This window comes from Cydia splendana, chromosome Z (genome assembly GCF_910591565.1).
Source record: "Cydia splendana chromosome Z, ilCydSple1.2, whole genome shotgun sequence".
In the NCBI taxonomy this organism is placed as follows: Eukaryota; Metazoa; Arthropoda; class Insecta; order Lepidoptera; family Tortricidae; genus Cydia; species Cydia splendana.
In genome coordinates, this window is record NC_085987.1 from 41,459,480 (window position 1) to 41,486,388 (window position 26,909).

General features: G+C 37.7%; 2 protein-coding genes across 3 annotated transcripts in view; both read right to left on the bottom strand.

Moving 5' to 3' along the window:
• Positions 1–23,105, bottom strand: part of LOC134804129 (FK506-binding protein 2) — an 84,020-nt gene extending 60,915 nt beyond the window's left edge. Inside the window, exon 1 of one of the 2 annotated variants that reach the window (XM_063777073.1) lies at positions 22,837–23,105. In XM_063777073.1, the coding sequence (XP_063633143.1) occupies positions 22,837–23,024 (188 nt within the window). In that variant the 5' untranslated portion in view covers positions 23,025–23,105. The remainder of the gene's footprint in view (positions 1–22,836) is intronic. The other variant, XM_063777072.1, reaches the window with a different exon arrangement.
• Positions 14,460–16,425, bottom strand: LOC134804095 (uncharacterized). The gene has a single exon (XM_063777023.1). The coding sequence runs from the start codon at positions 16,257–16,259 to the stop codon at positions 15,009–15,011; it is 1,251 nt and encodes a 416-aa protein (XP_063633093.1). The 5' UTR covers positions 16,260–16,425; the 3' UTR covers positions 14,460–15,008.
• Positions 23,106–26,909: the final 3,804 nt, after the last annotated feature.

Consider the following 26,909-nt stretch of genomic DNA (forward strand, 5'->3'; position numbering starts at 1 on the left):
AATAGTAGCAAATAATTTTCAAGAAAAAAAACCGACTTCTATGGGGGCCGGTGAATAGTTATTTGTTTTACAAGGGTGCAAAGTTGTTGTTTAACCGCTCGTGCTAATATTGATACCCGAGCAAGCGAAAGATTAGAAAATTGAACCACGAGCGTAGCGAGTGGTTCGAAAAATGGAATCTTGAGCGTTGCGAGGGTTTCAAAGCACGACGGTTAAACAAAATTTGCCCCCGAGTGAAACACAACATTTTTCACCATACCAACCCGAAGCAAATATGAAATGTAAAATATCAAACCAAATCAAATCCAAATGAATGATATTAAATATTTATCATCCAAAATCATTGCTATCAGTTTTTGAAGTGCAAAGTAAGCCTTTCCGAGCTGGTGTGGTGAAAAGATTATTGTAGGTACATAGATGGGGCACTATGCAGAAAAGGGAGGTAAAACCACTTTGCTAGTAGGTAGCATTTCGTTTCTGTAAGGGTCTTCGGGCAGTTCGGTTCTGTGAGGATTGCAGTTCGAACCTAACCAAAACCAGTATTCTAGTAGCATTTCGTTTCTGTAAGGCTCGCAGTTCTAACCTAACCTAACCCACTTTTTTTCGGTTCTGTGAGGATCGCAGTTCAAACCTACCCTAACCCACTTAACGGCACGTGCGGTGCGGTGTACGGGGGTTTGAGCGGGAGGGGCTAGTAAGTTTGGCATCATTATACTTTATACCTACATTTTATGGTATAGGTAATCATTGTGGTTTATTTAGCTTAGGTATCAGTGGTTTTCCGGGTCAAGGTCCGAGTCCGGGTCCGGGTCTGGACCTGGACCTGGTCCTGGGACCAGGTCCAGGTCTAGGTCTTGGTCTAGGTCCAAGTCCAGGTCCAAGTCCGGGTCCAGGTCCGGGTTCAGGTCCAGATAAGAGCCCGGTTCCGGGTCAGGTCTGGCTCCAGGGCCAGCTCCGTCAAAATCGAAATTCGAAATCGCCAAACGTGTAGTCATTGAAGAGTTCCGTTCTGATCATCATCAGCAGTTCCACTTCATCAAGTGCGACAGTTTTTAATGAAAATGCTTGATTTTCTGATGAAAATACAAAAATCTCTTTACGCATGCCTTTAAGATTTGAGGAGTTCCCTCGATTCCTCGTGGATCCCATCATCAGAATTTGAGCTTGACAAAAATGTGGCTCAAAAACTTAACTTGCTTAACAAACATAACGAAGAGGACAAATCGCCAAACGTGAACTATGCTTCGTTGAAGAGTTCCGTTCTGATCATCATCAGCAGTTCCACTTCATCAAATGTCACTTTTTTACATATACATTTGCTTGATTTGTTGATAAAACACATAAAACACTACATGTATGCCTTTAAGATTTGAGGAGTTCCCTGGATTCCTCATGGATCCCATCATCAGAACTGGGTTTTGACAAAAACGGGACCAATCTGTATGCATATACATACAATCAAAAAATAATTTTCTAAATCGGTCCAGTAATGACGGAGATATGGAGTAACAAACATTAAAAAAAAATCACAATCGAATCTCCTCCTTTTGAGATTTGGAAGTCGGTTAATAAATGAGGGCGCCACTTTCTACGTAGCTGTCACATTTTTGACGTAAAATGCTTACACATGGCAACAATTTATAGTCTGTCAAGCCATTTCCGTCAGTAGAAAAAAGCGGCTAAAAAATGTAGGCTCGATAGAAAATTTGAATATCGCGCCTTTTTCTACATATAGTTCGTTTTTTTAGCATTAGAAAGAACTCCACAGAAGCAAGCGTGCAGTTTTTATCCGCCTCTTTAATTGTTAATAATTATTGAATTATCTAATGTAGCATGGTCAATACATATAATTTACTTCAAATTATTACCGCTAAAAGTGCCGGATTTGGAACCACAAGCTTACTTCTGCGAAGTTCTTTCTAATGCTAAAAAAAACGGACTATAGTATGGAAATTTTAGAGTTCCATTTTATTTAATTTCTACTATTTTATGTCCCACTAAAGGCGGCAATGGATCAAAAATCGCGTGGATATATTACAAGGTCTGTGGAGCCCTTAACTGATGCTGTATCTGTGGTAAGCCGAAATATTTCCTGTCAAATGTCAAATACCTATATTATGTTTATTTTTATCTTGCTAATTCTTTCAAAATGGTAAATTTAAAAACGATATTATAAATATGCAAGCCGAGCACTTTCATTTGATACCAAACTCGACCATACTTGCTTGCAAAAAGATGACCAGAATGGCAAGACCCCTCACAAAAAGCTTTTTAGCCTTCTAAGCTCTTCTAGCTCAATAACCCCTTGATCGAGCCTGCTCATAATTTAATGACTAAAATATAATGCCCTCTACTACACGTTTACACGATTTCATTTAAATTAGAACAAATTTACTTAAGTTCTTGAGTATCAAACTATCCACTGATAGTTCAGCTTAAAAACATGGAAATGCCGGGACGTGCCCCTAGCCAGCCGCGTGTCCCAAGTCGAATGTAAGAACTTCGTTCGCTTCGCTCGCTCGGTCGACCATAGAGTCTATTGTGTGTAAAATGTACAAAAATGTAGAATAGTTAGTCTGTTCAATAGACTAAATATTCTACATTTTTGTACATTTTACACGAAATTTAATTTGTGTGGTATTATTTGAATCGCACTGGGAAAATACTTCAACAGCGAGAATCTTCGAGCAACACCGGCTTCCGACACATCGGAAGGGAGGGGCCCAAGCGATATCTCACCGTACAAATCTTTCTGCCATTTTTCGCGGGGGGAAAGGTGCACACAGTCGCACTTCTCACACACTTACATACGAAATCCAATCTGTAATGACGACACAAATACATAGAAAATGACACACGTCAAAGACAAATCTTGCAAACCTCGATCTCTTTTTGTGTACGGACGAGTGACAAGTGTCACAACACGCACACTAACACATTTTCGTTGAAGTATGTTATTGTATTCTGAGAGATGAGAAGTCGGATTTGTCGCTCGACCGATCCGCAATTTGTACTGAGCGAGCAAAATCGATAAATCCAACAATTACATGAGACTAAAATTTTATAATTGTGTTTCAATGTAATTAAACGTATGATATGTAAAAAAAATATTACATGTGAACTGTAACACTTTCTTTTTGTAAATTTGATGTCCCCGACCTCTTTTTATAACAAAAAACCGAGCAAACAGGCATTTTTGTGCAGCAGTGTTCACGCGCGCGTCTGGACTCGGTCTAGTGAAAAATCCAAGTGCAACTAGTTTTATTACCCGCGCTAGATTAGATTGACGCGCTAATCTTGTACCTCGGCAGAGGGGAAATAGTGCGAATGCCGCCTCCCTTCCGTGTTGCTCGAAGGGGAAAATACTTCAACAGCGAGAATATTATTATTGGAATTCTTGGTACATTTACCGGTGGTTGGTTTAATTTGGAAAATTTATTATAAGTATGTGTAATAGGTCGATTTTGTTTGCCTCGTGTCATTTATCCTGTTGTCAGAATTGATCCTTTGTTGGGCCTCGTTTTTCGAATTTACAAGAAAAAAGTGTAAGTACCATCTTCATGAAGGCAAGTACAGTAAGCAGCACAGAAACTTGTTTGCAGGGGGTGACAGTTATCTCTGCTGCTTACTGTACTACATCCTAATATATATGTCGCAGTCGGATCGTATAATCCGCCGTATTACATTACGGCTAGCCGTTTTCAAAAACAGGGGCGTTTTGAAATGCGGCGGTTTAACGATTAGCCGGATTGAATGCGGCTGAATGAGAATCCGCCGGAATGTATTCGGCGCCATACGTTCTTCAACACGGCTAGCCGTAATGTAATACAGCGAGTCATTAGCCGCCGCTTTGACAGTTTTTAGTTCCCATTTTTAACACCCGTGGCGCTGCCTGAGAAACGCTGGGGTGTCCATCAAATCTGGAGTTCGTCGGACTGTTTCTTTTCAAAAAACATTTCTTTCGCAACTTAACTAGACGGAGCCCCGCTTCGCGCTCTATTTCTGAGCAGTTTGCCCTTCGGGCATCTGAAGCTACCTAACGAACCTAACCTACCTACCTATTGATTTAGTGAGACGTCCGTGAAAACATTACACTTTGGGGAAAAAAGCGTAGGTAGGTAAGTAGGTTTGGTTCGTTAGGTAGCTTCAGATGCCCGAAGGGCAAACCGCCCAGAAAGAGGAGCCCCGCTTGCGGGGCTCCGTCTATTTAAGTTGCGAAGGAAATGTTTTGGAAAATAAACACATGTAGTGCGGTGGGACCATGGTAAAAATAAATTAAATTGCAAACATTGTCAAACTCCGGTTACGTAGGCGACCGAAAGAACTGGTCACTCTACAATCTAAAATAGTAGTACGATGCGGCTAAACGTTGGCCGCCTTATTGAAGAACGTATCGCAATGACAATCCGACTAATCGTCGAACCGCCGCATTTCAAAACGCCCCTGTTTTTGATAACGGCTAGCCGTAATGTAATACGGCGGATTATACGATCTGACTACGACATATATACAGTTATACGGATATATGAAATAGGTGGATGATTGAACTCATGAAACTTCCTTAGAGAATCAAACCACATGAGACGAACACTTTGTTTTATTCTCTCTCTACGCTATGATTTTAGCTCTACGCTATGATTCCACACGCTGGGGTCGCATGTCTCTGGAAATGTGTATATAAAAAAATTGGGCTGGCTCTCATAAATACCTATCGACCTTTACCTCTCTTATATTGCCAAATAAATAGCATATTAGCATGGCGTTACATTGCTACTATAGCACACTCAATTTTTTTTCCAATATAACTGAGAATTCATATATATTTTTATTATAAAAAGTGAATAAAGTTCTGAGTAAGGTACTTTGGGGTATTTAACTCGGAAAAAGGGCTGATTTTGAAAATTGCTAAATATCTACTAAATTAGAAGCGCTTTCTAATGTAGCCACAGTAAGCAAAATGGCATGGGGCTGTCCATAAATTACGTCATCGATTTTTGACCCCCCCCTCCCTAAAATCATCCAAAAATCACGCTTCGAATGACCCCGTTTCTTCCTACGTCATGCTACCATCATCCGATGTCCAGACCCCCCCCCCCCCTAATTTGAAATGACGTAATTTATGAATAGCCCCCATGATAATCTTCGCAGCAGTGTAAGTGTTGGAAGTACTTTTGGTTTACTAGATATAATAGCGATTTTCAAAATTACCCTTTTTTCGAAGTTACCCCAATGCATCTTATTAACCTAAAGTAAAATATATAGGATTTGAAATATTAATCACATTTCTCGAAAACTTGATTAAATAATTATACGAAGTAGTTGTATCGAGTGTACGTTAAAATGTAGTAGGTAGGTATGTGTGTACATATTATGCACGAAAAGTATTCTTAGTGTTTGTACGCGACGTGACCCCGGCTACCAGCTATCTGATGCATTATTAAATACCGAAATGGAGTTCACACATTAAAAATATCATAATTTCAATGTTATCTAGAAACAGACAGGACTCGTTCCCAAGATGTTTTGAATGGATTTGAAACAATGGAATACAAATTTACACGAAAATGAAACAGATAGTTATTTTAAATTTCAACCCGTTGTTCATTGTTTTTATTATGATTTGAGTCATTTTCTACCTGTTTGAGATACCCACAATAAAACGTTTAAATACATACATACAAACATTTTACGCATTGGGGCTAGATTGCAATTGTTATAAGATGCACGGTGGTCGTAAATATTTTAATTATATCAACGGCATATCAAACAGTTTTTTTCTATAACACTTTAACACTTTAACAGTATTTTCTATTAAAGATTAAGTACTGCAGATGTGCGGCGGTGGACGCTGCCAGTCGAGCGCATTGGAACAAAGCGTTTTTCCGTGAGCAATGCCTGTGGCCGTACCACGAAAAACAAAATTCGATTTTCTTCATTTCATTTTCGGAACAAATTATCCGTTTTTCGCGGTAGACCTTCTATGCGTTCGACTCACTGCGGATAGGCTGTGCTCGGTTGAGCGTTAGCAATGCCGCCGGGTAAAAGGACCAGTCGTGTTTACCCAATTAATTATCTCTCTGATCCGTCCACATTCGGAACTTAATTTTCTTTCATGGGAAGTTTCTCATTAAATTTCTATCGGTGTCCGCTCAACACAAATGCAAAGTAATCAAAATTGTTAATGAAACCGCCGCGACCGCAATTGGCGCGGCGCGTCGAGAACGAGCCGTAGCTGTTTGGTGTCTGCGGAAAAACATAGTACCTACATACATAATATATACCTAATATATATTAAAGATGTCGAACGGATTCATTTATTTCCAGGCAGTAAATTATCATACTGCAATATCTAAGTATTTACGTACAAAATAACGTAACATTAAAATTAGACATCATTTAATAGGTAATAGGTAGAGGTACCTACCTACTTATGTTACCTATCTGCTATAGTGTCTTAAAATCTTCAATAATATAACAGTTTTCAGAATTTTATTTTGTGACCTGAGTTTGGTAAATCGCGGGCTCCTTAAATGCTTGATGAAGGTTAGTATGTATGTATATGCTTGGTAGTCTGTTTTCTCAACCAATCGCAAGATGAAAAAAAAGTTACTAAAATAATAGTTCATTTTCATAATCGAACTATCATTTTGGTACCTTTAAAACCAGGCAAGTAGATTGTATTATCGAACTGCATGTCATGAGGATAAGTTATTATAGAACCTGAGTTTAATGGATCTTACGAGTTGGAAATTAGTTCCCTAACTAAGCATCTCATTTAACCGGCCACAGAGTGATAATCGCACCATCAAAGTTACGGGCGGTGATATAAGCTTGCGTCAAACTTATAATTGTTGAATACACAATTAAAATTAAACCCTAACACAACAGCAAAGTTGTTGTAGTCGGCAGTCGAACTTGGTACTAACGTAACTTAATAAACTTGACAGTTTTAGCCACTACTTGACTGGGGTGAATTCGGCCGCGCTCGGATTTGATTTGGTCCGAGCAACCAGTGGTTAACATTCTTTGTAGTGATAGAGCCGTGTTGAGTATGACTAAGCGGCACGATTATTCCACGAATTTAGCGAGTCCAAAGATGTCCTTGGTATATTCCATCAAGGTTTGCTGCATTATTCTGTTATTCTAGTCGATGGTGGCGAAGTTAACTTTGACCAGAAAACTAGGTTACCCAGTGCTGTATTACGCTTACAACCTCATACCAACCAGCATACGTGTATGACCTCCCGTCGCATAGCTTACGTGGATTATGAGGATACCCTTATACTGGTTCCTTGGGGGTAGACAACAGTCCCGTTGTATCGTGACACGTATTCCCGTAAATATTGTTATGGGCGGTTCGTCACTGCATATTGAAGGATACATTTCCCAGGCCAGGGCGCCTCGCGCTAGGGTTTTGAACTTTAACCACGTATAACAAGGTTTTTCTCTTTGTCACAGCATTTGTAAGGATTTTCTGTAAGACATTTTTCCGTTGAACGCGAATATACTAGTCTTAACATTGGTTACCCATCGGCCCGATGTAGCACATCGGTTTATTCATAAAACACAAGATGACAAACAACTTTACGTCAAATACATATAATAAGCAAATAATTAATTTCAAGATGTAGGTTAATGTCTTATGCATATTTGAGTATGCTGCCATATATGTACATAGCACAAGGAATAACTACAAAGAACTGGGGAGCCAACTCAAAAGTATTGTTGGAACTCTAATAAAGAATTTACGTTATTTATTTTGGAAACAACACACGTTAGAAGCAAAGTTTACACAGCAAAAAGTTGTTTTACCCGCTACTTGTATTACCATAACAAGAAACAGTTTTTTTTAAGTTATGACACCAGAGTCTGGACTTTGGACAATAGACTAATATGTGGTATAATGCATTTAGATACCTACTTGTTGTTACATTATAATGTGTGCATGTACATTATTTTGTAATACTCGTAGCTGGGTACATACTTTTCGTAAGGAATTATCTAGGTAGGTACTCGATTTTTTTTATTTAGGGGTTCCCTAAATAAAAAAATTTACATTTTAATAATTTTTAACAAAAACTATTTAGACTCAGAATCAGTCAGGCGCAGTGACTCAATGCCGTCTCATGCCACCAATATAAGTGTTATGTTAAACGTCAATCTTCTATGAAATTAGGTATGTATTATGACTTTTAAATAACAGTTGCACAGTCTGGACAGGCTGGGCTAACAAAATCGCTCCCAACTTAGCATGGCCTAACCCTTCTCATTCGACATTTGCGCTAAACACCACTCCATTTTACGGTTTACATATTGTTATAATTGGTATTCCAAACGTTGTCTAATCTAAGGACATACACGGAATGTCTAAGCGCCTTTCGAATAGAAACTTCGTTTATATGATTAAGTTGCCTATAAAGAGCTTGTCTATGTGTGATGGCACTGATGGCCTTTCTCTTTAAACACTGCACACACCGGCGCAATATGACGCGATCGATTTCGTTTACATTTTGACGTGACGAGCTGCATACCTCTTTTAACCCGACCATGACAATGATAATAGAAAAGATTACGATTGTTATAATTATAATTAATCTACCCTATATTTATATTGGTTACTATTTATATTTCCCGTAAAGTCAAGCTTTAAAAAAAAAAAGATGAATGAGAATCGTTTACATGTCTCTGGTGACAGACTAATATATTTTAATATCTGGGAGATCGAGCTTTGCTCGGAAAATGTATAAAAACTCAAAAATGCGCGTTTTCCTAGAGATAAAACCTAGCTAGATCGATTTTTTGCCCCCGAAAACTCTCATATAGCAAACTTCATCGAAATCGTTAGAGCCGTTTCCGAGATCCCCGAAATATACATAATAAATATACAAAAATTGCTCGTTTAAAGGTATAAGATAGGTAACAAAAAATCTGTAGGTAGTAGGTAACTTCAGTTACACTCCAAGGAACAAAATATATTCTGTGTTAACTATGAAGTTCTTCCCATAGGAAATAGTCTGGAATGCTAATTTGTTCCTGGCTTATATACTGCTTTGCTCTGCTCTAAAAAAAATATACTGCTCTTATAAAAGGTTATCAAAAAGTTGACAATATTTTATCCATCTGCAGCTAATGTATGTATGTAGCAAACATAAATACTTACACGATGATTTTTAGGGTTCCGTACCCAAAGGGTAAAACGGGACCCTATTATTAGGGTTCCGTACCCAAAGGGTAAAACGGGACCCTATTATTAGGGTTCCGTACCCAAAGGGTAAAACGGGACCCTATTACTAAGACTCCGCTGTCCGTCCGTCCGTCTGTTACCAGGCTGTATCTCGTGATCTGTGATATGAAGACAGCTGAAATTTTCACAGATGATGTATTTCTGTTGCCGCTATAACAACAAAATACTAAAAACAGAATAAAATAAAGATTTAAGTGGGGCTCCCATACAACAAACGTGATTTTTGACCGAAGTTAAGCAACGTCGGGCGGGGTCATCAGTACTTGGATGGGTGACCGTTTTTATAGATAATGGTACGGAACCCTTCGTGTGTGAGTCCGACTCGCACTTGGCCGGTTTTATAAGTTAAAGGTTTATGCTGAAGTAAGCGTTAACTTACTTAGACATATTTTTTTTATATTCTTCGATCACGTGAACATATAAACGTTTCAGAAGGCAGCAATATAGTAAACTCAAGTAGAACAGATACTTTGAAGAACACTAGATGCTCGTTGCACAAAACAATGCAATTACTTCATGCAAAGCATCAAAGTTTTTAAAACTTTTACTTCAAATACTGAACCACACCAGCTGCTTTCTCTCCATGGCGCAAACGGGTAAGATTCATATTACATAATAGTTACGTATGGAAAAGTACTCATGTGGTCCAGTGATTTAGGTAAAGCGTGTGGGCAGCATTACCGTGGCTGTGATGATCTTTATGCTCGCTTTTAACGGTGCGCTTCCGTATGAAATGTTGACTTAGCGTAATGAAAGCGTTGCGCGCGTTTTAATTAAGTTATTATTATGTTTAACTTGTATGCTTAAATACGATAGTATATCTGTTGAAATGGGCGTAAAAATTACATAACATATTTAAGCAACGCCAAGCCTATGTTGCTTCCTCAGCTAATTCTATAGGCCTGCCAAAGAAATATACATACAAACACTTCTTTTTCATCAACTGTGAAAAAATCATGACGAACATTATAATAGTCTGTCGATTTGTAACTGGCCTCGAGCCGCTAATACATTGTCTATTGTTAAGTAAAACCTCTTTACTTCATCATTCGTGCAAACTGCATTCAACATTGTAATGCGACTCGTCGAAATCATGATTTGTCGTCGTGTACCATTTCCGCCGTATGTGTACATTTGTACATTTTATGGGTGATAAAAAGTGTGAAGTAGTTTGAAAGCAACAAAACGCCTTTTAATAGTAGTGACGGCTTGTAAATTCAATTCAGGCGTTTTTAACTGCTGCACTAAAGTGTCGCACCTGATGGGATACGCGCGGTACATAAGTAATTAATTATGATTACTTAGATTAACATTCTGAAATATATCGTCACGTCAACTACGCCATGCATTTTTTTTATATACGAGTAGGTACATACTCGTACTAAGGGTCGGTTGTATATTATGCACAAACGATGGACGGACGGAACGCTAAGAAAATCGAAGTTCTATTATATTTTGGTTTGGTGAGGTTATTACTTTTTAAATCCGAATGCCGTACTTTGACTACTTTGAATTGTTCGTTCAAATATACATATATTATATTTTCATTATTTTAAGCTGCATTATAATTAAGTAAATATTACTAGCACGCTGTGTTCCTGATAATTCCTATAGATTACCGGAAACTACGATCATTTACGCTTGCCAGCATTAAATGTGTTTCTTACTCAAGCAACGTTATTGATCAAAATGTTACGTTGGTAATAAAAATATTTTAGTAGTATCGGCTTTTTAGGCCCAGAATGGCAGAATTCCCTCAAAGCAAGTTTTAAAACTCCCATACCATTGTCATTAGGTTTTATACGTTTTCCGGGAAAGTACTGCATTTGGTTCAAAACAATGGCAGTGAAAGGTGGTTCTTAAACATGTAATTGCCTGTACCGCCACGGTTTCTCACATTTAACCGACCGTACAATAAAACAATACAATATGTAGGTATCTAAGTACCTTGATTGAGATGAGATAACGTGCAGATATACTCCTTAAAGTCGTGAAATTACATTTAAATGCTAGAATACCTAATATAGTGCTACGGAAATCCCTCAAATTTTAACCGTCTTAACTCAATTCTCCAAATCAAGTTACATAGATACCTTAACACAAACTTTACACTATCGGGTAAACATATAGATAAATCTCAAAACTCCTCTAAAACAATTTAAAAGGATGCATAGAACTTAAAATAACTTAATACGAGTACAGAGTGGGTTAATAAATGTAATACATTTTGAACTTTAAGACAAAAAAAATAAAAATAACTGACATTTTCATGTTTACCATTTTTAACTAACCCCACTGACCTAACGGACCGGAGACGACTCGTAAACAAATCACACCCATAAAACTAAAGTGCAGTAACTTTTAAAACAATAAATGAGCAATTTCAATCTTAACGCGATGTTCATTGAGTTTAAAATGCCAGTAGGCTAACGTGTTGGATCGCTGTTTAGAGTTTAAACAGCAAATGCAACATGCATACCGAGTCCGTCCGAGCAGTGCATATGTATCCTTCGGGAGTTGGCGTGCTGAAAACAAAATGGGTTTCCCAAGACTTTCGAATTTAAGCAATGTTTTTGGCGATGCGAGTATAGACTTGGAATAAAACAAAGAAACGATGGGAGATTTCCCTCCGCTAGCCTTACATCATTTGTCCAAATAGTTAAATGAAAAGCTTTGTCTCTCTACTATAGCTCCAAGTTGTCCGAGCAACATACAATGTAGGAACTTAATGGAACATACAACAGATCTAATATTCAAAGACTCCTAGTTTTCGTTCACTGAAGCCCTAAATTTAACGCGGTTTAAAACGATGTAGGTGGTATTAAAACAAAATCGGTTGATTTAATGGGTAAAGTAGCATAATAGACACTTTGTTTGCTGGCAATGGAAAGGCCGATGTATACTTACTTGTCAACCTTGACGTCAGTTTAATAAACTTTCGAAATTAAGTAAAATATCAGTTTCTAAATGGCAACGGCTGTCATTGAACCTTTCAGTTCAGAACAAGAAGGTTATTCGAAGTCAGAAGTAACGAATATTTCCTTATAGGTATTTACACACTACACAGATCGTAACGTTTATTACATGATGCCACTATGCCGCTTTTGCTTTCTGTTTGTCTTACATTTTAACTTTAAATTATAGCAAATACAAGTAATCCACATTGCGTTTTTAATTACGTTTTATACAAGGATAATGTACCTAAATTAGGGAATGCAAATCTGTTATAACCGTAACCGAAATATTCGGTTATAACCGAATATTTTGACAAAATTTCATAACCGAATATTGGAAACTCGAATAACCGGTTACGGTTATTTTCGGTTATTTATTTATGACTTAAATTGTATGTTTTTATCATCTAATGACTACAAAATCTTGTCATTTTTGGCTGGGACGCCTGTGACTATGATTTTTGTCATTCGTGGACTTTAAAAACAAAAATATACCAAATTTACTTCCCTTATTTATGAAATATGTTTATTGGATATTGTATCACGTCCAAGGTCATATTTTACTTTTACTGTATTTGGTGTGTTTTACTAAAAAACGAAGACTTTTACTCACATTCCCTAATACTGTAGGTACTAAAACAAAGATTTTTGTATTTTTTTAATTACTTCATTGTAAATTTATCATTTTTCGTCGAAAATAACCGTAACCGATTATAACCGATATCCGGTTATTTTTCGGGCATAACCGCAACCGAAACCGGTTATGAAAATTGACCGGTTATTGCATACCCTAACCTAAATCCTTCAATGACAATAAAATATTCGTGCTCTTTGATACAAAAAAAAACTGGACATTCTAATTGTCTTCGTCTAGCATAAACAAGCCAAGCAAATTGGACTTCTTAAGTTCTTACCTCTAGCTTACGTCTTACCTCATTATTCAAGTTATAGGTACATTGTATCGGCTGAATAAATAAATTGCTAGAGATTGAGCTTATTTCTTATTAAAGAGCATCTTTCTCGTCACGGCTCTTTCGAGCTTATTTCAATAAAACTTGCTTCAGAGAACTGTGCTGGTTAATTTGGAAACATTACTATACAGAAAGTTGAGAAAGTAATAAATAATAAAAGTAAAAGAAGTTTGGAATCCATGGTCGTGGGTAAACTTTATAGAGAAGCAAAAATAACCGTATTTTTTTAAATCAATAACACTTACTAATGTAAAATTAGTAACTGTGAGAATAAAACAAGCCACCGAAGAATAAAAAAGCTCAATGGAAGTTCCGAATATATACAAACTTGACAGAGGGATACAAAAAACTTGAAAACGAAGAAATTTAGAGAAAATCCGGCATCTAAAACAAATCCTCAGTTCACACGCAAACTGCTCTGAATAATTGATTCATCTTAATAGCATACAAGGTTTTATCATTACAAACGAAGTGGGCGATAGAAAAGAAAACAGGTAAACGCTCTTTGTTTTAAAATCAAATGGCATGTGAGGTGGTTCAGAAGGACTTTTACCGGTTTCAACACTTTCAACTGCTCTCGGACTCGGGGCTGAACTTAGTAACGATACCTTTTCTTCGAGTCACATGGTGGCTCAATATATAAAAATAGTTTGCTTTATGGGAATATTCCATTTCTGACCGCAGCTGCACTACTGGTACAGTCACCAGCAATAATATGTTACACAACGAAGCCCGCAAAAATATCTGACACGGTCTTATTTGTAGAGTGTCACATATTTTTTCGGCCTTCGAAGAGTAACATATTATTGCAGGTGACTGTACTGAACGCGTCGGTGTTATTGTCAATTTCCATAGTAAAATGAACAGTAGTGCAGCTGTCGTTGGAAATGGACTGTCACCATTATCCTTGTGATGCTAGATATATTTTTAGGATGACACAATCTACATACCTAGTTAAGTTGAAGTTTTTCGAACAAAAAATAGGTACTTACCTATTTTCAGTCGGGCGTAATAAACTTATTAGTACCTACTTAATTGTATGTATCTATGGGTGTATACTCTGTTCCAGTCTTGGTGAGTTTTAAAACTGATAATTAATTAGATATTTAGAGCACCGTACAAAACTTTGTTCACGGTGCTCTTATTGATAATAGGTTCGTCGTCAGAAGGCTCGAGCGAAAGTATCAACAGCAAACAATCGAGTTAATCTAGCTAGTAGCTATTAACTATTCGATATGCATTCACGAAGTTCCCAATCCCAACCAGTATAATAAGAATAATAAGAATAAGAATAAGAATAATTTATTGAGAAAACCTTATTGCTAATGTTACATTATGCGTGAACTTTTACATTTTACGTACATTGTTACGTGCGCCTGAACTAGGAATATAATCCTGTATCTCAGGCAAAGAGATAATATACTAATTTAAAGAACAATAAAACAAATTAAAATCATGAACATAGAAACATGAATAGGTATTGAATTATCTTACACTAAGTATTGCTGTGTCAGTGTCTAATAATTCTATAAAGTAGGTCGATCGTGTTTATTTTATTATTACGTTGTTATTAGTTTACCTTAAAAATAGTTACGAGGCAAGAATTGCATTTTGATAGGTTTACGGTTAGTAGGGCAAATTACACATAAGGTACCTATTGTTGGGTAAATAAAGCACTTATTGATGACAATTCTATACAAACATAAATACTTAAGTATGAAAAACATTATCGATCTATACGTGTATAACAAATGATAATAACTACAAACCAACTAGTTAGGTATACTTAGACTAACAATTAAAATTAACAGATAATCTTTTAAGTAGCATGTATAAATATTAGCCCTCCCCATAATCAATCGAGTTTATGTACCGTCGTTCGGCCATTTTCCTGACGGGACAGTCAGGGTCTCCAGTTATATGACCATTGGGTTTTTTAAAGAGACTGCATGATGCGCATTTGGGATATTCTGCTTTAAACGGGCAATCCTTGTCCGAGTGCCCTAAATTACTGCAATGTCCACAGGTGGGCTCTGATTGCTTGCATGTTTTGGCAGCATGGCCGTAAAAATGGCACTTGAAACACTTTGTAACAGTTGTGAAGTCTCTGACAGGACACGATGACCAGTTGATGAAAGCTCGGTTCTGAGATATGAGAGCTCGTCGTATATAGGCTGGAACTTCTAACACGTAGTTACAGGACTCTGCATCTTTCTTACCCGACTTATGGCTTAATTTGATAGACGCTAAGAAATTTTCCCGAGTTAGGTCTGGAAACTTGTCGGCTATATTCTGTTCATATAAACAACTGTAGACCTCTTGTTCCCGTAGAGCCGATGGTACGCCTACTATTACAACTCTGGGCCTGCGCTTGAAGGGTTCATCGATGGTGAGATTCGGGGATGTGTTTTTAAATGTCAATTTCAATTTTTCTATGTCGTCCTTAGTATCAGTGCTGATGATAACACCGCCATTTTTAACTTTACGCAGCGCTCTTACGTGTAGTTTCATTTCTTCAGGATTTATAATTTTTTGTACTAGGTTTTTCGTTTCCTCGCTTGACTTCGACTGATCTTTAGGATAAATTGCGACTGAGCTCAAATTATTAGGACGAATTTCGTTTTTGTTACTGGTTTTCACCATATCGGCAAAAGAAAGTGCGTGTGTGGCCGGTCTGTTAGTGTTATCGATACTGTCCTTGAGGGCTCGGAAACTGTCTGATAGGTCTTGTTTTTCTTGAAGCGTCTGAAGAGTGCAGTGGTTAACGAGTGCCTTTGCTTTAAGGCCTTGGTAAAGAACTGCCAAGTTTGCGGAACCGTGGGAAACCTTTCGGCAAAGATTGTGGATCCTGAGTTTTTGGTCGGAGTTCAATTTGCCTTCCGTCGATATGCTGCAGATTTCACTAAGAGATTTATCTATGGTGCTCATCCAGTTCTGGATCTCTGATGTTGGTACCGGGTCAAGACTGGTCTGGTCTTTTGAGCTCGTTGGTTGTGCATTTTCATTTCCGGTATTCGGTGGCACTGGTGTTGATGGCGGGGAACGCTGAATTTTGGAACTTCTGCCAAACGGGCTGTTATTAGCACTCATAATGAATAAAGTTGTTTAAACACTTTGACGTCATAACTACTTGCACTACACAAGCAAAGAACATCGCATGACACAGTTTGTCAATATCGAGGTCAATGCATATTGCACACGATTTTAATTTGTATATTATTTAATTATAATTTCAACACGTCTGTTCGCATCGATAGTCGAATTGCATTTTTTCAATAGTATAATATTAGTATTATACTATTCATAGAGCTATTCATTGGGGGGTATAGCGAGAAAATACAATAAATACTTTTATTTTTACTACATCAGCTCGTACAGGCCCTCTTTATTATTTAAAAACGAATGAGAAAATGCATTTTATCCATAAGAGGGCAAAGGCAGTCACAATTATTATGAGTTGTTTCCGTATGTTGGCTGGTAGAATTGACTTTTAAATGATGTTACTTAATGATAAATATTTAATAACGTTCATTTTGATTTGATTTTGTTTTGATGTTTTATAGTTAGTATGTAATCTCCTCGCGTTGGTGTGGTGAAAAAAATTGTGTTTCACTCGGTGGCAAAATTTGTTTAACCCTCGTGCATAAAACCCTGCGAGGTTTTCATTTTATTCTACCTACAGTCGCCATCAGATATATCGAAGCGGCCCATGTGTTCAACATATTCTGAACATGCACACTAGCGCCATGACGAGAGGCGTGTTCAGGTATGTGTGAGTATCTTGGCCATTCCGAGATATCTGATGACGACTGTCCATGTATCGTATAGATGTATCGTTTCACTTTATTGTACAAATAATTTACGAATATTTATCAGATGTTTCCTTGCAACGCAATGCAGAAAAGGAAACAATCAAACCATTCCGGCCCCGGTTCAAAGGCATATAATTGGCATAATTTTCAGTGGATAGCGTTAAGGCCGTGCATCGAAAAATAACAGGATCTTTCAAACGTTGCAGTGGCTAGCCCAGGAAATAAACAGATGTGATTTTCGGATATATGTGTCTTGACTATGTCACCGTAAAATTGTAACAAGCGTTAGTTTATAATCTAACTAGCGAGATTGTAAACTGTCGAAAGATTGTGTACCGTAACTTAGTGATTACAATTTTACGGATTGTTTTTCGGTATATATAGTATAATCTATCGACAAGAAACCGTAAAATTGTGAACCGATACACGAGGAAACGCACCTCGCACGCTGATTGGTCGGTCTTACAGTAGGCCGTTCTGTGTCCATAGAGTTAAGAATCAAACACGGGTGTCTGTCATATTAATAAAATACGCTTAAAATATTGTGATATCAAGTACCTATGTATTTGTTATTAAGGAGAGAATCAATAATTCTGATATTATTTAAGAAAACAGTAACATAATAATAAAATCAGAAACGTCACTTTCTCGTGAAACAAAAAAATACACAATAATAATAAGAGAGTTGGTCAGGGTCTCCGGCGTGTCTTCGTTGGTCGGAGTGGACCTCAAGGGGACCCGCAGGACTCTCAGCTCTGGCTTGCCTTCATTGGCCGTCCAGCCAGAGAGGAGTCGCTAGAGCTATATGCTCCAGGGGTGGAAGTGAAAGATGCATAAGACGCGAGTTGGCACAGTGGCTAGTAACAGCCACTGGGTAGAAAGCTGCGCACACCTCTCGACACCCCTGAGCCGCTCACACTGATGTTGCGCCTGGCCGTTTTTACGATGGCGCATCAGGTGCCCATCTAACGAGTGGCGACTCATCGCCTGCCTCGATAGCTTGTGCAAGCAATGTTATGGCAGGTGTCCGGACTTCTTTGCAATAGCCCAGTTTTTTTCCACCCAAACTTAAACCATAGACCAGTACTCTGTCCATATTCTCTACCATAGCTTACAATTCCTGCTGAAACCGGTTCACGGGTATCTATTGATGTACCCGTGAATGGGTTCCAGCAGGCGTTCTATATGTCATCAAATCTCTCCAAACGGCATGATACGTGTTGGATCTATATCCCCACGCACCCTTACAAATGACCGGGCTCGAAAGACCCGAGTGTTTTTAAACGGAGATACAAATAATAATTCACCCGATATACGTCCCACTGCTGGGCACGGACCTCCACTTATGCGCGAGAAGGCTTGGGCTATCGTCCCCACGCTAGCCCAATGCGGATTGAGGACTTCACATGCACCTACCAATTCCTCACGATGTTTTCCTTCACCGAAAAGCTAGTGGTAAATATCAAATGATAATTCGTAGATAAGTTCCGAAAAACTCATTGGTACGGGCCAGGATTTGAACCGGCGACCTTCGGATTGAAAGTCGGATGTCATATCCACACGGCCACCACCGCTACAACAATACGATATAGAATCATAAACGTTACATTCTTGCTCTTAAGTTAAGGATGACCCACGCTAGACCAGGCCGGGGCCGGGCCGGAGCTTCCGGCACTTCGTTTTCCATGGAAAGCACCACGTGATCAGTGATCAGGTGATCACCGATCAGCCGTCATAGAAAATGACATGTCGGACGCCTCGGAAATACAACTAAATATAAAATTAAAAATCAGAAACGCAGCAATATTTTCCCTCTTTTTTATCATTTGAACTGCACTTCTTTGGTTAATCACAGATGTATTTTACTTCACCATTCAGCAACAATGTCATGTAGGTAACTAATTTTAAAGTTTTTAGTAATTTCCAACACGAAATCAATTTAAAGTAATCAAAACACTGTTTGTTTGCATTCGACAACAGATCTGTATTTATCGACACTAAAATATGGCGGCGCGCGGCTCACAACGTTCAACCAATCAGCGCTTGAGGCGCGTTCCTTCGTACGCCAGTTCACAATATGACGGTTTCACTTCGATAGATTATAATCTAACGAAAAATAAAGCGTTAAATTGTAAGCAGTATGTTAAGGTACACAAATTTTGGACAGTTTACAATCTCGCTAGTTAGATTATAAACTAACGGTTTTTACAATTTAATGGTGACAACTATATGATAATAGATGTGATACGTGATACTAGTCGAAACATGAATCCTTAAAATTTTCTCGATAGAAAATAAATCCAAAGTTACCTCTTCATTTTTCTTTTTTACCTTAGTGCAACTAGAAAACATGCATAGTTTCTAGCAATAAAAGGTATTTATGTTGCTGTTACGATTTTTCAGTAGGTAAGTATGTAACTAATTTACAAGCAGGTTGACTAGTAAATTAAATAAAACCTAAAATTATAAGTATAGTATAATGTGATCTTGCAAGACTCGAAAATATATTTATGTAAAGAACTTTAAAAGTTCAGTAAGTAGGTACTTACATATATACTTTAGTCATTAACCGAACAAAAATAATTACAAATTGTTTTACATATTATATCTCTAAGGTCACCCAGTAAAATCGTAAAGCGAGACGAATATTGAAAATCTTTACTAAGTAATAATTAAACAAAACGAACCGTCGCGACTAAGACCTAATAAGTTTTTATTCATTCCTGGAACTTCTGAATAGGTTAAAGTTGTTTATTTCGGCGCGCCTACGGTTGGAATTATTTAGCCCCAGTAATTAAACGAGGTGTTCTCTCCTACACCCACAGTCATAAACATACACACACTTTTTCCCCTTATTCCTTTGGCATAAGGTGAAAATGTGTATACATGTTTATGATCATGACTGTTAAGGAGTCAGGAGTTTTGAACTTTGAGATAATCACACGTTGCCGCATCTTCTTAAATTGTAGCAATTTGGACGTACCTATGCTATGCCGGTTGCAAGGAGAAATTTAACTTAAACTTTACTTTAACTTTATTTAGACGAACTTCGGAATTAGACGAAAATACCGCGTTTACACGATTGCATACATTGACACAAGTCTATATGAAGATTTAAGAATGTAACGTGGCTACTAAATTTTTGTTTTGAAAATGATTTATACCAAATACAAGGCATTCTTAGGCGACTGACGACAGTTTTTTTAGTGGGTTCAATTGTGTGTACCTATGCGTATTTCTTAGGCCGCTCTGCCGCCTCAGCACGGCTAGCACATGATGGGCGCAGTCGACAGGCGAGAAAACGCCGCGACATAGAGCTCTCCCCTCTACCTCGCAGACAAATGTCAGGCGTCAAAGCGAGAAACGTTTCGTTGGTTGACAGTTCCACGCGGGATACCTACTCTCGAAACTCGTAGCACAAGTGCACTATGGGAAATAAAATATCCCGCGTTTAAAACGTCAATAGTTATTTGTTTTACAAGGGGGCAACGTTGTTGTTTAACCGCTCGTGCTAATATTGATATCCGAAATCAGAGCAAGCGAAAGATTCCAAAATTGAACCACGAGCGTAGCGAGTGGTTCAAAAAATGGAATCTTGAGCGTTGCGAGGGTTTCAAAGCACGAGGGTTAAACAAAATTTACCCCCGAGTGAAACATCAAATTTTTCATCACACCAACCCAAAGAAAATATTAACTGGAAGATGAATGTTATTAAATATTTATCATTCAAAATCATCATTTAAAAGTAATTCTACCAGCAGACATAAGAAAACAACTCAAAATTTGCATTTGATTTTTTTTTTCTAGTTTTATCTGCAATCGGTCAGATAATAGCAGATTGGTTGAGTGCTTTATATCATGACGAGCGAGTCTTCCAGCGAGGGCTTCTACTCATTTAGCTTTGACAATTTTGGATTGTCTATGTATGAGGGAAGATGTCTTTTCTTTTGAGTCTTTTTTCATATCCCTTGTCTGTTAGTTTTGCTGCCAGGCGGCGTAGCACGGTCGCGTTTTTATCCCATGTCACCATGCCTGTCACGTTCTAACAAGTATGTAAGTGCGAAAGGGACGCGCATAGTGATAGACGATAAAAATGGAACCGTGCTGCGCCCACAGGTCCACATACAACTTTGCTATCAGTTTTTGAACAATCAAGGGAGCCTTTACCAGTTGGTGTGGTGAAAAATATATTGTCGTACATATATTCACTAATAAAATTGTGAGAACGACAACTACGGATGTAACCAAATTGTTTTGTTTGCAAATTGACATAAGTAGTGCTTTTTTTAGCCTCTGTTTATCTAGCGCAGGTACAAGAGTGGGGAGGGGGGGACAATAAGGGCATTATCCCCAATATGTACCTAATAGTTCAAACTTAGCTATTAGGGTAAAACTATTTCTACGTGAAACCTTACTAAGATTTTTTTAGTAAAGGTACTTCAACTGAGAGAACTAGATTACCAGAAGTTGTAGAACCAGCCCGCAACCGTGTGAAACTGGCTTAACATGATAAGACAGATCAAGTTAGGACAGTTTCACATTCACACGGTCGACAGTTTTGCTATTGAGAGTTAAGGCCTTCAATAAAATGACAAATTTTGTTACTTACCTATATGATGTTTTTCGCTATATTAGGTAGGTATATGGAAATGCTGTAAATAAAGATTTTCTTTTTTACATAGATAGGTAGGGGAGGTAGGGGACCATTGGGCAGTCAGTTGACTCGGGCACCCCCTTGTAAATCAGGACTTATTACAGACCAAAGGCTTTTGTGCACACCGGCTTGCATGTGCGTGACGTGCACGTGCGCTAAAATGTTGGAGCCGCACACGCACACGTCACACAAGCGGTGTGCCGTCTCTCATCAGGATCTGTATAATACAACGCCGCAGGCGAACGTGTACGTCACGCACACGCAGCCGGTGTGCACAGGCCTTAACTCTCTTATTCATAAAGACAAACTACTTAATAGCTAATTGAGATTGAAGCTTGTAGCAGTTGTAGCGCGTTTATGAATAACGTCATAAGTAAATCCCATGGTGTTACCTATGTATTAGGTATACCTATTTGGATATAATACCAAGCATTTAACGTTTTAAAATAGACAAGTAAAGCAATACCAGTCTTATTAATTTATTGAATTCTATCTACCTAGAAGGTATTGGAATAACATCGCATGAAGTATTTTTAAATTTTTAGTTTGAGTCAGATTATTAACCTACCATTGCAAATCGCAACAGAAGTTTTTTTTTTCCTACCTTTAGAAATTACTCAATCTATTGGTTTAAAATATTCCGGGCATTGAAATAGACCCACGCTACAGTTTATCTAAAATATACCTATTACTTAGGTATACTGAAAATCCGTGGCCAAAAAACTCTCGTTAATCCTCTCGATAAATTATAAATTTAGCGCAGCACATGGGCTAAGGGGGTAATCATTACATCATATTTTATCAGTCGATTTATCTAAATTAAAGACCTAGTGATTGCTAAAACGATTTCATTAGTCACATGTACAAGGTGCTTAACATAATGAGATTTTAACGAACAAACAAATTCAATACTGTCGCATTTGCATATTACGACTAAGTAGGCACTTAAACTTGATTACAGCTAAAATAAATACACAGAACTACAGCAAATAGTGCAATAGTAATTAAATTACAGTATTAAATTATCACAGTGAGTAACGAGCACCGAAATAAAGCGTAAAGTAGGTTAAAGTTTTTTGCTGTCCGTGGTGTGATAATGAAATTGTTGTATGTACGTTATGTTATGGCTAGCGGTCGGCGTACAATGACTTATCATTCCGGAATTCGGCGTGGCTTCTATATTTAAGATCTTTAAGGTTACCTGGAGTCAAACTTGTGGCCGTCGTCAAGAGTGCCGGTGTAGTGCATGGTCAACATATCGCCGTTCTTAGACTTCGTGGTGCAGCCCTCCGGCACGTAGACATTCTCGACCTTCAGTTCGGTGACCTCCGAGCCCGCGAACGTGGCACCTGCCAGTGCCAATACGGCAAACACATAGCGGAGAGCCATGACTAAACTTACGAAAAGTTCTTGAGGAGGCGAGGTGCGTGCGAGCGCGAGTACGGACACGGAACAACTGAATCGCGCGCCGTGGATAACTTGAATAAAGTTTGCAGCCGCTGCGTAGATAGCTGGGTTTGCGTCTCGCTCATGCCACACTTATCTCCACGGTGCTAGCGCGACGGCTATGTTTTTGTCGATCGTGATACACGAAGTGGTTACGCGTCTCCGTTCGGAGTTTGCCACGCGAACGGTGACGCGATCCTACGCACCATCGCGCCCCACTTTCCAACGTGGTAAACTTCTGCTGTCATTGTCAAAATTTTACTTAGATTGGCATACTTGTAAATGAGTTTCATTCATAGTTAAGCTAGGGATACACTTATCCCACGTACGCAACGTATGCAATGCATTATGACAATCTGAACCTTGAAATTTGTGTGTGTGTTTAGAAACATACTTGTCATGCGTTGCGTTGCCTTTAAGGAGTTTAAGGACTTTAAGGGAGCATCTAGCATCCATTTTAAATTAGGTATAATATAGTGCGTATCGCTTTGCTACCTAGGCCAAGCTGTTCCTAGGTCCCAGATTAAGAAACGGGCTACGTCCCTATTGTTGTGTGGGGCTACTTAAAATATGCCGGGCTATTTGGTACAATCACTACTCATAACATAAGTACTCATAGCTCATAAGTTTTAACATATAATTCCTTATGGAATCAAATATTCTATGAGTATTTTATGGTTCATGTCCATATCACTGTCATAATAAATCTGATGTCTAATCCAGTTGAATTCTTTGAAAATATTTTAAAAGCCTTTATAGAGAATTTAACCTTCTTTATTGATGGATAGAGCCGGTACCTAAATTAATCCAATATCCTGAATGCATGTCGCCAGGAATATGTTTTAATTCTTTGCTCGTGTTACAGGCCACACCCGGTATAAGTAGTAAAATACGAGCGGGATTATTTTAATTTTATTTATGTAGGTGTATCTATTTTGAGTTTTTCATTAATTTAATACCTAAATTAAAAGTAAGACTTAATACCTAACTGAACTAAATAAATAACACATAATTTATTAGTTTAATAATGTTACCTAATTATATAACCATTATTTTATCACGATTATAGTTGCACGACTTCTGAATAGTAAAAGTAGGTACACCCGGTATATGTACAGACAAAGAATTTATTATATATTATGTAGGTATCTATAAATTTATGACATGAGAATTAATCAATATGAAAGTCGCTAGGGACCACTTACTCGTACCTGGGTCGAAAACATTCTGTGTTCGCGTCTTTCCTGTAGACATACACAAGAGTTAAGGGCTATAAAGGTTAATTTTCTTATTTAACCCTTATCCACGTGAAAAGGTCCTCCTTTTATTTAGAGAACTATGATAAAATCATTACTTACATGCCCACAAGCTGTTAACTATTGCCCACAGGAGAGAAAAATGTACAGTTCGCGCGAACACGCTAGCTTTCTCTCCTGTGGGCAATAGTTAACGCGAACACAGAATGTTTTTGACCCACCTATACTATTGTCACGGTGACATTAATCTAAGACTGTAATGTGACAATGACAAGGTATGAAATGGGAATGAAATTAAATTCCTTGACCGTACCTACTTATTTCTCATTAGGTAAGTATGTCAGGCACATCGTCAGTCCTGCCAGAAAAATATCAAATTATATACAGTGAAACCTGTATAAGTGGGATCTCAAGGGACGAGCAAATTTGTCTCAGTTAAAGAGGTATTCCACTTACCCAGGGTCTCAGTTAGCCAGGTATATAAAAAATCTGTCTCATTTATAGAGTGTTCCATTAATAGAGGTCAGAAAAGAGGTTATTTCAGTTATAGAGGTGGTAAATAAGGTATTTTATAAACATTATGTATGAGTTGTAATCTTTAACAATAAATAAAGGTAAAATAAGTCAGTTTGTAAGTCAGTTGAATTTATTTTGAATGATTCTACTTCTACAAAGGATAGATTATGTTAAATTAAATTTAAAATGGACTTCATTGCGTCTTAGAACTTTAATAATTGAAAATTATTTTTTTGTTTTTCGTTTTGATAGATTTAACTACCTACTTAAACTAACTAAATAAAACTTGAAGTCGTTTAGACACAAATAACCAAATGCGGAATTTTTTGATAGACTAAAGAGTTAGTAAAATAGAGAAATTGATCTGCAATAAAGTCCAAGTTAGAGAGGTCATAGATTGACGTTATCTCAGATACAGAGGTCAATTTCTATAACATTCTAAAAAAACAACGAAGAAAATGTAATCTTTCAAACATAGTCTCAGTAAAAGAGGTAAAATACACTCTCTGTCTCAATAATAGAGGTAAATTTGACTATAAAATCGAAACAACTAATCCCAGTTATAGAGGTCTGTTTTATCTCACTAACCGAGGTAATTCAGTGCTAAAGTGTCGGGACCGCACCACGAGTCCCAGCTATAGAGGTTTCCCACTTATCCAGGTCCCACCTGTATTTTACACATGTAACGCATTTTATTGTTTATGATATGTAGGTGTAGGTATATGTCTTTGTCTCTCTCACAATCGAGACTAGTAAGAATTGTTGCACACCTTCGTTCCTATTTTCGAACGAGCGAGCGAAGCGAAGCGAAGTTCTTATCGAACGAGCGAGCGAAGCGAAGCGAAGTTCTTACATTCGACTTGGATCACGCGGCTGGCTAGCGGCACGTCCCGGCATTTCGATGTTTTTAAGCTGAACTGTCAGAAGATAGTTTGATACTCAAGAACTAAAGTAAATTTGTTCTAATTTAAATGCAATTGGATAAAAGTGTAGTCGAGGGCATTATATTTTAGTCATTAAATTATGAGCAGGCTCGATCAAGGGATTATTGAGGTAGAAGAGCTTAGAAGGCCAAAAAGCTGTTTGTGAGAGGAATGACTATTCTGGTCATTTTATTTGCACAAAACATGGTCGAATTTAGTATCAAATGAAAGTGCTCGGTTTGCACTTTTATAATATCGCGTTCAATTTACCATTTTGAAATAATTAGCAAGATAAAAATAAAATAATATAAACATAATATAGGTATTTGACAGGAAATATTTCGGCTTAGCACAGATACAGTTTATTTTAATCTCTATGATTTCTATGATGACTTAATCCAGGGGAGGGACAGTCATATATAAAGCACTTTATTCGAAAAAATAGCGACATCTATATTATTAAACGCTAAACTTTTTTTTTTAATATGGCTACACTTTATTTCGTCAGAACGCCTTAAAAGTCTTGTATCCAGGGCATGGATCAAACAAAAAAATATCTGTTAGAACAGATTATTTATGGCCATCGTTGCCATGGAGGCGATTGTCACAAAAAACAACTTTGTCAAATAAAACTCAAAATATTATAACACCCCATTTATTGTCTGTACTACGACATAATTTAGATAAATAAAAATACTTTCAGTTTTACAATGTTAAAAGAAACTAAGTTTTCATACGCCATCACAGTTGCTGAGAACTTAATTACCAAAAAAATTAGAAAAATTATGGCGGGTAGATTCACAACCTGCTGCGTGTAATTGTGTTTCGTGGTCAATTGTGTGTTATTCCAGCCGTGTATGATAGGTAATTTCTTTACATCAACAGTCAAGTTAAAAGTCCCTAATCTGTTTTCGTGTGTTAATAAATATCCTGAAGCCTTTCTTCAAAGTCAAAGTTTTTTTACGTTCGCAACATACTTAGACGCTATTTATGCCCCTCTCCCCCTGATATTGACGTTGATATTTCTGGTTAAGAATTACAGATGGCACTTCAAAATGGATGCAAAAAAGTTCCATGAGAGGGCTCTCTTTGCTTAAATCTATCAGTCAAGGGCTCCACAGACCTTGCAATAA